Here is an 11,688-nt window from a genome sequence, read left to right as displayed (position 1 = left end):
AACTAAAATCTTTAAAAGCTTCGATTTATAAGAGTTTTAAAGGACAGCACTAGTTTAGTGTTGGAAAATGATTCCCCTGTCCAACACTGGCTTAACGATTATATGTAAACAGTGAAAAAATATACTTTGTGCGGGTCCAACTGGATTTGAAAAAATCCAATTGGCCATCAGGCAGACTATCTTACAGTGCATAATTCTCAGAATAGCGAAAAGAGATTGCAAATAATCAGTAAATTACACCTATTGCTGTTGGGGAACAAAGGGTGGCATATAAACACCTACACATACACACTAAAATATCCCAGAGGGGCAGCCTGCATAGTGAAGGTGGAAAATGTATTCAGAGGAAACCAATGGCCGTATTTGCGAGCAGATATGAACGGAAATTGATTGATGACACCCAGGAGCTGAGCTGCGAGATAACTGCAGTCGAGGAGGTCGACGGACATACGGTATGTAGGTGCTACTTTCCAAGCGGGGGAGGGGCTTCTTTCTACCCTCCACCTGCTGACCCCAGAGAAAAATCAATAATTGTTGATGTGATGATTTCATGCAATCGTCTGATGCAGGAATACCTGCTGCGCGTGCAGAGGGGGCTTTCTGAGGAGAACTCTTGGAGCGTTCTGCGCCGCTACAATGACTTTGACCGGCTGGACAAGTGTCTACGCATCTCCGGCATTGATTTGCCGCTGCCTCGCAAGCGCATCTTTGGTAATATGCGCCCGGATTTCGTAGCTGAACGGAAGCAAGCCCTGCAAGTGTACATAAACGCCGTACTCATGAATCCCATACTGGCCTCGTCGCTGCCAGCCAAGCGCTTCGTTGATCCCGAGAGTTACTCGCAGTCGTTCCACGGTAGGTACTTCTCCAGACACAACCACTGGATATCACTGATTGCTTTCCCAATTTTTTTCGCAGACCATGCCGTTCAGAATGCCACGCTCTGTCTGCGAACAGACACTGTATGGGCCCTCGGCAGCTCCATGGGCGCCATAGGCTGGCGCCTGCGGAAGCACTACTTTAAGGTTACATCCAAGCCACCGGAGAAGAGCAGCAACAAGCTGTTGGTCAAGAGCGGTTCGCAGACGCACCAGACCAAGCACTTTGCGTCTGGCAGCAGCAACGGTAGTGGCCATTCAATCGACGCTGGAACGTTGGAGCCAGGGGCCGAAGTGGTGGCCGAATGGCTGGAATATGGACCGGACAAGTACGTGGAAGAAAAGGAAATCGGAGGAATCCTCAAGAGTCTCATGGGTCTGCAGCATCCGCACATCGAGCCTGTGATTTTGGCCTGCCACACCGAAAGTGGCTGCCTCGTCATAAGAAAGTCAGTATCTTCTTTGCCTTTTCTTTAAGTTCTCTTTAAAGATATGACTTATGATTCATCCGGACTTCTTTTATCACACAGATTCCATAAACATGGCACCCTGAAGGACACGCTCTGCATGGCCACACCCAAGAACCCGTTTCTCAGCAAATACGGCAATCCAAAGGGGCGCACTGCCCTCTCAATGAAACAGGTGGCCACTTACGGCAAACAGATCTTAGAAGCTCTTATATTTTTGCATTCCAAGGGCTATGCCTATGGTAATCTCAAGTGTTTACTTACCCCTTTTGGCCAATACTTATTTAAGGATTTTCTTTTAGGGCACTTACATTCCGGGAACATTGTTATAGTGGATGATTGCGTCAAGCTGCTAGACATTGAGAACCATCTCCTGGGTGTTCCAGCCTTCTATCGGCCGTTCTTTGTGCAGCACAGCAAGATCCATGCCATCGAAACCATCGATGTGTACTGCTTTGGACATGTACTGTTCGAAATGGCAATGGGATATCCCCTGCAGGAGTCCGTGGTGCGGCAGATAACTGAATGTCCAGAGGCGCTGAGTAAGTTTACAGATGTCCTGCTTGCAGTTTATTTAAATTTACTCTCCATTGCAGAATGTTTATTGGAAAGCATCCTCTCGAAAGAGGCCTGCAAGGCCGGGCTACCGACGCTGGAGCAGCTGATTGGGCACAGGTTCTTTGAACAATATGCATCACCGGAACCCCCTTCTGCCGCCAATGCAGAGAAGCCCTATTTCAAGATCTCACTGCAGGCTAAAGAGCTGCTCAGGCTGGCGGCCACAAAGAGCGAGAATCGTTTGAGGGATGAGCAGAAGTCGGTGAAAAACCAAAAGCGCATCGTGCGCGTCCAGGAGCTGATGAGCTCCGAGGAGGAGAAACGCAAGTCCAAGCAAAAAGCAGTTAGTTGTCAACCTGAAACCCAAAACACGTAGCTGAGACAAACCACACAGCAATTTAACAAACACTTTTTGGTTTCTTTTTTTTCATTTGTTGTTTATTAGAAATTAGAGCACAAACAGTCGAAGCTAAAGCAGCAAGGTTCACTCCAAACGAATAATGGACGCTTGTCGCTTGTGGCTGCGACTGCCACTGCATCAGCAGCTGCAGCTTCCTCCAGCACCGCGATGGTGGGCGGGTTGAGTGCGGCCGACTCCTTCAACCGCTCCGACAGCACACCCGAGGAGCCCACACTGGCCGGCCTCAAATGTAGTTATCGCCACTTCGAATTTGTAGATTCTAGCTTGGCTGGTTCCCAGGTTCCAAATCACTTAACTTACGCTACCTCTTTTTTTAGCGCCACCACTCACTCCGGCTCCGCACTTGGCGACCGTTTACCAACAGGAGCTCCCGGCGGTGGAGCGGCAATCCTCGACGCCGAATATGCTGGCCGAAGACCCGGAAGGCGGCGAGGGCGACGAAACAACCCGCTCCGCATTGCTGGAGTCCATCTGCAAGTTCAACCGCGGTTCGCTGCGCAAGGTGCGCTCCAACGACTAGAGAAATTTATAAAAAAACGTTAAATTTTTGGACCAAATGTGGCGTTATGAAATAACTGTGCCATCAGAATCAGAAAATGACTCAAAGCTAATCGAATCCGAATTGCAGAAAAGCTAAATTTTTAGAGGCATATTGACACAAAACAAAGAAACAAAAAAATAAGAGCGTATTTAAAAGCATCGCCGAGCATAGCATATAGCATATATCCGAAGAAAAAAAAACAATCCAGCAATTACTATATGTACTAACGAAACCCACTGATTAATATTATTACATCATATACGTGTCCACTTTACACTACATAATACGATTTATCGGCTAAACAAAAAATGGAATGTGTCTATTTATGTATACAAGTTAGAAGTCAGACATTGCGAGACATTCCGGGATTCCGGATCGCAACTAAAGCTTTACATATGTGTCCACTACGACTGAAACTTTGGTACGAATATCTCTAAAAATCTAAAAAATGGAAACAAAATTTATCTAAACGGAGAAACAAAAAACAAAAAACTTGAATGAAACGACAAATAGAGAACTTAGTACTTTCCAATATTTAGATAAGTCTGCACCAAAATTGCACGAGACGAAGACGAAGACGAAGAGACGCTATTCTTTTATATATTATATCGTACATGAATGTTAGATGTCTAAGAACTTGTTCCTCGGTGTTGTGCTATCTCCACCGGTGCGACTATGCATATATATCGCCAATTTTTAGTAGCTGTACTGCAGGTTTTGTAACTGAATTTGAGTTTTGATTTTATATATTTCGATGAGCCACGAATGTTTTTAAAACACTCTCAACTATATATGTTTAATGTCTAAAAGAACTCTAGAGTCCTGGACTCACCAAAAAGATAACGATCGCATATTAGTTTCACCAAAAAAAAAAAAAAAACAGATGAAAGACAAAAAGGACATGTGGCCAAGTGAATACGCACTGTTATTGATTTTTTCCTTTTTATAGACTATATTTATTAGGTGTGTATTTATTCGTGTGTCCGAATTATGTATTGGGTATATTATATTTGAATATGTGTATATATATGTAATTGATGTTTTGTGGTCACAATGAGCACCAGAAATAACGTAAATATCCTTGTACTTGGTATGTGTATTATCGTCTACGACTGTGTATATGTTTGATATACTTTAAACCGAGCCCACAAATGCTAACAAAAAACCAAATGTGAAACATATTCCCCCACACATATTGCAAACCAAATAAAGTGTATACTAATTGCCGTTGTAAGAGCTGGACTATCTATGTTTCTGGGGGTTTTGGGGCCAGGAGCTGTGGGATTGTAAGCCTTCTGAAAGTATGCCCCAACATAGTACCCTTTAGTCGAATTGCCTTAAAAAAATATCCCAAGGCAATTTGTATTTTTTAGTTTAGATTCTATTTCCGTTTGAGGCGACCTCTTAGAAAATATAAAAGTGCAATACACGACGTATCATGGCCGATTCGCCGGACGCGGACCGGAGGAGCAAGGAGAATGTGCCCGCGGCATCAGCCGCAGCCGCTAAGGAGGCCGACCCAGCCAAGGGGAAGGGTGGAAAAAAGGAGAAGGCGGGCGATGGCAAGGATAAGAAGCCAGAGGTAAGTTTGGCCCGACTGCTCCGCTCTGACAAGTGGCGCATAATTGGCCTAGTCCCCCCAATATTGATTCAACAATCGCCATCGAATGCCACGGATTGCCACGGCGACACGGCCGTCAGACCGAAATCCGGGCTGAAAATGGCATAATCATTTGTGGTTTTATGGCTAACCGCGACGCACTCGACCCAGCTCGTCTTTCATCATCCGGCCCCGGAATGGCCGACAATGCAGCCAAGAACTGGTCGGGTCTGGTGACTCTCTGTTTGGGTCAGGAGCGTGAGAAGGTAGCCGATTGATTTTGCCATTACTGTTCCACCACCCCCCGCCCACCTGGTATTTGATGTCTTTTTAATGAATTGATGCTTGTAACGAAATGTGAACAAGCGGATATGTGTCCTGTCCGGGAATTTAGCCAAGTCACGCGACCGACCCCTATGGGGATAGTGGTATCCGTGTCTCAGCCATTACTAACATGTCTATTTCGTTTCACGTTCCGCGACTATGCAGAAGGCAGGCAGCCAGCGTGGATCGTTGACCAAGTCCCATATTGGCATGGCTGGGGCCATGAGTGCGCCCGCCGCCAAGGTAAGTTTCCGCCGCCAAGATTTCTTCTTAATCTAAGAATCTTCTGTGACATCCTCAGCCCACCATGCGATATATGCCCACCTACCGATTGGAGTCGAAGAATCCCCTCAACAAGGAGCGCGTGGAAAACATTATAAAGGCTGTGATGAATCGGCATTACAACGATGAGTACATGTTCCATCCCAAGCACTCCTTGCACATGGCGGCCCAAGTTAGCGAGGAGATCAAAAACCGGATAAAAATGAACAACTACGACAGGTAATCCTCCAGCTTACTCCTCCTAGCTCCTGACAAATCCTGAAACCTTCTAATCCCAAACAGATACCGCTATATAGTCCTCGTGACCGTGGGTGAGTTCCTCATGCAGGGACTGTACTCCATGGTTAACTTCCTGTGGGATGCCGAGAAGGACGGATTTGTGACCTATAGTGTGGAGAGACCGTCCTACTTTGCAGTGTGCACCACCTTTTACCTGTACTACGATTGAACTCGATGCCTATTGGAGTTATTAAAATTTTGATTAATGTTAGCATTTAGTGCACATGGGTGATGAATTGCCTTGATGATTTTTCTTGTTACCTTAGTCCTTGGGATGCGGATGGCGGATGGTGGGGGATTACATATCACTCGATACACACACTAGATAACACACACACTTTCGTTATAATTTTATTACGTTTATTATTCAATTATCGGTATAATAAATTGTGTATAATATTTGCTGTAGAATAGAATACTCAGACATTGAATTGTTTGAAGTCTAAACTTTTAAAATTAAACTCGCTTCAATCGATTTAGCGTTTGATCGTTACAACTATCTCTGAGTGTACATATGTACGATTCGTATATATTATAAATATAAATATTTAGTTTTGTTTGAAAAACACACGCCGCCATACACAACACATGCACTTGCTGCAAGCTACTTGGGGGTTGAACTTTGAAATGGATATTGAATTTCGGTTCGGTGGAATGACACTTGAACTCACAGAATAGATATATGTATATATATATATATATGATAGATCTTGAATGTTGCATAAACAAGTGTTTTCGTATATAAATAATAAACTAAACACTCTCGGTTGATAACAGCCACAAGAAAACCAATGTAACAATTGCCAAACCCAATCAAACAGCAGAGACATTTTGGAGCAAATGCTACACGACGTTCTCTCTTCGGATGGAAGACAGATGATGGATTGGAATTGGTAGCCACTTTCACGCACCCACATCATGCCAAAAAATGAACACCAAAAACAAAGATATTTGCGGAAATAGCAGTAGTAGTAGTAGGCCAAGAAGAACTGTATATAAGAAGCCATATAGAACACTTTTTGCACAGTGATTGTTGGTGATGTTTCGGTTGTTTTGGAGAACTGCACTGAGAAAAAACTGTGGAAACACTTCAGGATCAGGACAATCAGACCACTAACTGGGTGCACTTTTTGGTAGCACTTGGACCTGGCCAAATTATCGATATAACAACACAAATCAAAATCAAACAAATTAAAACCAACACAAACTATTTTTCATCATAGGAATATTATACATCGCACACTCGTTTTTGGATCATAATTGAGAATAAAGTATTTCTTTCATCATTTTGGTTTTGTTTTTCTTTTTTTTACAATTTTACACTTTAACATAATAAAATAGAGAATCATGCGGAAAAGCTTTGGATACAAAACTTGGGAAAAACTTGTTACTTGAGTTTGAAAACTTTTCTTTTTGTTTTTTTTGCACAAATGTTGGAAAAATTTAAATATATAATATATATAATATTGTGGGCATAGAATTATAAACTTCACTGTCACTAACACACATCAAGAACTTTAAATGAAACCATATACAGAAGAGATCCTGTCTGTAAAAGAACAATAGTTAAAGGTTAATACGGATTTTGGTCAGTGGTGATGGCATGGTCATGGGTGATGTCTCCTCGGTTCTTATCTGTGACTCTGTGTGCGTGAATGGTATTGCGTTTATGTGCGAGTGTGTCTGCTGTTTGGGGGGATCCATCATGTACACGACCCTTGCATGTACATGCGTCTCCTCAAACCCCATCACACCTCCATCTCCAACTCTCTTTAGTTGGGAGGCTCATCTAGATACTACTTGTTATTAGTTAGTTGTGGCGGATTCTTTCCGTGAGCACTGTGGCCAATCATTACCTCCAGTTTGTCCAGCAACGCCTCTACATCTTCATTCGCTTCTCTTAGGCCGTGCCGCCTCGCACCACCACGATGACCAGGTGGTCCTCCTTGAGCCCCTCCTCCGTCAGGCTGTGGCAGGTGCGCTTCAGCAGCTCTGTGGAGAAATCACAGGGCGGGAAGGCGTACAGCACGCCGGTGGCCTCCGTCTCTTTGTTGAGCAGCGAGATGACACCGGCCGCCTCCTTTTGCTTCAAGTACGAGACCAAGTTTCTCAGCGGGCGCGTCTGCACACTGGCGTCGTCGCAGTTGGTCTCGACCGTCGACCCGGCCAGGCCCATGAAGATGGCGTGCGACGAGGAGGACGCTATCCGCTTCTGCACATCGTCCAGTTTGGGTGGATCCAGGCGGAGGCGCTGCGTTATGCGAAGGTTATGCTTACCCTCCTCGTCTCGCATCAGGGACTCAACTATATCTGTGTCGCCGTCCGTCAGGTGGAATTTGGCTGGGAACAAGGAGCTCTTGAGGATTAGGGCACCAGTCCAAATGGTGCTGCATTTGCGTGCCACTTCTGGGACTGTGCTGGCGGTCCCGAGGGCATCATTGCGGCGTGTCGATGTGTCAGAGTCGGAGCCGGGCGAGCGGGCCCTCTTCAGAGGTGATCGCGACCGGGACCGCTCCACTCCCGGCTCCCGCGAGGTTGAACGAGCTCCTCTTTCGTAGGATTCTCCCGGTGGACGTCGCCACTCGTCTTCAACTCCACCCGGTGGCGGTACCGATGATGAGGAACCGCCCAAGGAGCTTGGGTGGGGTGGTCTGTGAACGTCGTTGTGGTAATGGTACATTCCGCGTCCCCTGCCGCGATATCCGCCACGTCCTCGGTAGCCACCGCGCGGAGGATATGGAGAGTATCCCCCCCGAGGAGCATAGACAGCGGCTTCTTCGTAGTAGGGATCGTATTCTGGACGTCTGTACTCCAAAGCGCTTTCATCATATGGCGGCTTGGAGCTCTTGAAGGGAGCCGCTGGAGTGGCTCCAGGCAGCTCGGCAAAGTCGGTTCGCAGACGACGCTCTGGGCCGCCGAGGGGGAAGCCACGCATCTCTTTCACGGCTGCTGTTGCTGCCTCCACTGTCTCGTACTGAATGTATGCGTAGGGTTCTCCCTTTTGGTATTCGATCTTCTTAATGACCCCGAAGCGGTCGAATTCTCTCTCCAACTGGGTGACGGAGGTCCAAGCCCCCAAGCCTCCCACCCAAATGCGGGTGGCGGGGGTCACCTTGCCGTAGCCGATCTTGCACTGAAACTTTCCAATGTACTGGCCAGACAGCTCGATCTTGGCGCGATGGGCCATGTCCAGGTTCTGATAACGCACAAAGGCGAAGGCATTGCCTGTGCCAGGTGGCGGTCGCTTGATATCAATGTCGTCCACCACTCCGTACTTTCCAAAGATGCGTCGCAACTCGTCGTCGGCGATGGTCACCTCAAGATTGCCCGCGAAGAGGGTGCGTGTGGACAGGGGATCGTCCTCGGGTTGGACGTGGTGCAAGTAGTTGGGAAACTTGTCCTTCTTGCTTTCCGGCTTTTCGTAGGGAGCATGTGGCCTCGGAGCCAACGGCCTCATTGGGGCATACTGAGCGTGGGGCGGCGGATGGCCATGCATATGGTGGGGATGTCCGCGGTGCAGTGGAGGACCGCGCGGTGGATGGGGATATTCGTGGTGCAGTGGTCGGTAGTCGCGCGGATGCACTGCGTGTGGGTGCATATGAGGAGGACCGTAGCGGTCGTAGGGATCGATGGGGCGACGGTGGTCCAATGGCACCCCCGGTCCCATGGGGGAACGAGAGTAGTGATAGCGTTCGTAGTCCGGTGGCGAGATTGAATGACCACGGGGCCTAAAATGTTATGAAATAAAATAATTAGCTTTAATTGAATGTGACAGATTTCAACATTAAACTTCATTTGATTTGTTGACATGTTATAGTATTGATTTTGACCTATTTTTAGCTATAGTAAATAGAGCAAGGCACGAAAAACTCACCTGTACTCCGGCCTAGAAGTAGACTTGTACACCGGCTCCACAATGGCCATCTTATCGTAGATGATCAGACGCGGCTTGTGATGCTTGGCTTCTCGGGCATCTTCGGGGGTCCGGAAACAAACGTACGCCACCCTCTCCTCCAAGTCATGGGCCAAACGCACGCTAAAGTCACCGAACTTCTTGTACTCCCGGTACAGTGTCTCCTCAATGAACTCGTCTGGAGCCTTTGGCGGCAGGGCACTGACACATAGTACCTTGTAGCCGGCTGGGCGCTCAGCCGGAGGGCCACGCATGTAGGGCTCACGATGAGGCGATCCATACCTTCCACGTGGACTGGGAGAGCGGTCCAGGCGACGCCTCATGCGCTCCGGCGAGAGGCGTTCAGGGGAATCGCCGGGAACTCCGCTGCCGTTGTCGTAGCCACGGCCCATGCTTCGCGAAGTGCGGGATAAGCTGCTTCTGCCCGGCGGAGGAGAGCGCGATGCGCTGCGCTTCATGTTGTGGATTTTGACTGTGATGCGATCGAGTTCGGCTCCGGCTCCGTCTCGATGAATACTCATGGGCTCTCTTCCGGTGCTCCGTTCAAGGGTGTTGCTTCTGTTTTAAAACTATCTGGGACTTCTAAAAAGATAGCAATAATTTATTTGTGAAAGTGCCAAGTCAAGCGAAAAGTCTCAGACAAGCGGCGAAAAAACTGTGAAAAGAAAATGGCGGCGCCGCAGACAAAGAAAAGTGCAAATATTCAACTAAGAGGTTGAACCCCCAACAATTTTTGCATTATTAGGTATTCTTACCACTCTCGCAACTATTATAGTGGTTTTATAATTATTATATTGCTTTTTCTGGCCGATCGAAGAAAAAAAACCACGGTTTTCTGCGGTGCAAATTCTGTATAGGTTTGCTGTAGTGTTGCCAGATGCGAATTTGGATTCTCCCTGATTCTATCAGCTAGCCCTGAAAAACCACTAAAAAATCCGGCTTTTCCCCGAATTAAAAAAAAAAACAAAGAAAGAAAATTTTTGTTTGTAAAATTTTATTTTGTAAAATTTTATTTCCCCACAATAAAATCCAGCTTTATTTAACACTATCATATAAATATGTATTCAGTATACTGCATTTCGACTCGGATACAAATGGCCTACATGGATCAGTGAAATTCAGTAATTTTCCAAAGATTATCTATCATATAAAAAAAACCTCTTGACGAGGTAAAGTACCGGTGACGAACCTGCATGCGAAACCCAAAATATCTGATATCAATTTTAGTGACGATAATATGCTATATAGGTGTACAAAATTGCATATAAAAAATATTCTTGTTCGGCACGTGACTGATTTGTTTTTTGTTTTTCTTGCACGTGCCGAACAAGAATATTTTTTATATGCAATTTTGTACACCTATATAGCATATTATCGTCACTAAAATTGATATCAGATATTTTGGGTTTCGCATGCAGGTTCGTCACCGGTACTTTACCTCGTCAAGAGGTTTTTTTTATATGATATCAGTTGTTTTTTTGTATATATTGATCTTCAATTATTTAAAACAGAACGCATAATATATAGAATATATATATATGGAAGTAACCTCTGGACAGGCGATTCACACAGTTAGCAATACTTTAATTGTAAGGATAAACATCAAAACTCTTTTTTTTTTAACTCTATAGATTTTGAAATTCAAGAAGGTGGAAAATTTAAAAACCTTTCCAAAGACGTAAAGAATTTTTCGATAGCTTCAGTGGCTCTGAAGTTATACGTATTTTTAATTTACAAAGGTTTTGGAATTTGGTTAGTTTAAAAATTTTAATTAAAAATTTGCCCAAAAATGTATTTAAGATCCAACATTTTTTCGTAGTTGTGGGAAACCAATTTTTTTTAACAAATTAACAGATGAGAGGCCTATCCTTATGAGAGTTCCACTATATAATAAATTATAAAAAAAAAACAAAAAAGGAAAGCTAACTTCAAGCGGAGCCGAAGTTGAAATACCCTTGCAGTTAAGCAGAAGCTTATATTATTATTATATATATCGGATCCTATATAGTTGTCCGATCCTTATGAGAATTTCACCATCAACAAAATTTCTAATAAAAATATTGGAAACACCCCAAGCATCTTTAAAAATAGAAAGGTTGTGCCATTTCCGATCGTTCAGTTATATGGCAGGTATAGGATATAGTTGGCCGATTCTTATGAACATAGGATTAGATTGCCCAAAACGGAAACCATAAAAAGTCCCATCATTCTAGCTTCAAAAACAACAAAGTTAAGCCAATTATCCTAATAAAATTTTGCAAATCGGATAAGATTGCCCAAAATGCAATCTGTACTAAGTTCCTTCCTTCTAACTTATAACAAAAAAAAATTTATGGCATATCCGATCAATCATATAATAAACATGTATTATATCTAAAAAAAAATGCGCAAAGATAAAAAATTAAAAAAAAATGGAAATTACGTT

The 11,688-nt window shown here is 44.8% G+C and overlaps 3 protein-coding genes across 5 annotated transcripts; 2 read left to right on the top strand and 1 right to left on the bottom strand.

Moving 5' to 3' along the window:
• The first annotated feature begins 62 nt into the window (after nucleotides 1-62).
• LOC6494088 (PX domain-containing protein kinase-like protein) lies at nucleotides 63-4,099 on the top strand. The gene is made up of 8 exons (XM_001960967.4): nucleotides 63-452; nucleotides 570-855; nucleotides 919-1,327; nucleotides 1,409-1,587; nucleotides 1,648-1,887; nucleotides 1,942-2,246; nucleotides 2,349-2,553; nucleotides 2,642-4,099. Exons 1-8 carry the CDS (start codon nucleotides 354-356, stop codon nucleotides 2,842-2,844), a joined length of 1,926 nt encoding a protein of 641 aa, XP_001961003.1. The 5' UTR covers nucleotides 63-353; the 3' UTR covers nucleotides 2,845-4,099.
• LOC6494089 (dynein light chain Tctex-type protein 2B) lies at nucleotides 4,098-5,586 on the top strand. 2 transcript variants are annotated; one of them, XM_001960966.4, is made up of 4 exons: nucleotides 4,098-4,447; nucleotides 4,955-5,032; nucleotides 5,091-5,290; nucleotides 5,354-5,586. In XM_001960966.4, exons 1-4 carry the CDS (start codon nucleotides 4,304-4,306, stop codon nucleotides 5,517-5,519), a joined length of 588 nt encoding a protein of 195 aa, XP_001961002.1. In that variant the 5' UTR covers nucleotides 4,098-4,303; the 3' UTR covers nucleotides 5,520-5,586. The 2 variants fall into 2 exon arrangements, with proteins under 2 accessions (XP_001961002.1, XP_044571645.1); XM_044715710.1 differs by lacking the exon at nucleotides 4,098-4,447 and adding an exon at nucleotides 4,615-4,734.
• A 1,001-nt stretch (nucleotides 5,587-6,587) lies between these two features.
• On the bottom strand, nucleotides 6,588-10,192 carry LOC6496489 (RNA-binding protein spenito). Of its 2 annotated transcripts, XM_032450059.2 has the most exons (4): nucleotides 10,019-10,192; nucleotides 9,225-9,845; nucleotides 7,207-9,078; nucleotides 6,588-6,899 (listed from the first exon to the last, which is right to left on the bottom strand). In XM_032450059.2, the coding sequence occupies exons 2-3, from the start codon at nucleotides 9,782-9,784 to the stop codon at nucleotides 7,251-7,253; spliced, it is 2,388 nt and encodes a 795-aa protein (XP_032305950.1). In that variant the 5' UTR covers nucleotides 9,785-9,845; nucleotides 10,019-10,192; the 3' UTR covers nucleotides 6,588-6,899; nucleotides 7,207-7,250. The 2 variants fall into 2 exon arrangements, with proteins under 2 accessions (XP_032305950.1, XP_001961001.2); XM_001960965.4 differs by having other exon boundaries at nucleotides 6,588-9,078.
• Nucleotides 10,193-11,688: the final 1,496 nt, after the last annotated feature.

Source organism: Drosophila ananassae, chromosome 3L (assembly GCF_017639315.1).
Source record: "Drosophila ananassae strain 14024-0371.13 chromosome 3L, ASM1763931v2, whole genome shotgun sequence".
NCBI classification, from domain to species: domain Eukaryota; kingdom Metazoa; phylum Arthropoda; class Insecta; order Diptera; family Drosophilidae; genus Drosophila; species Drosophila ananassae.
The sequence above is the reverse complement of the archived record's forward strand: the minus strand, read 5'-3'. Positions and strand labels throughout refer to the sequence as shown.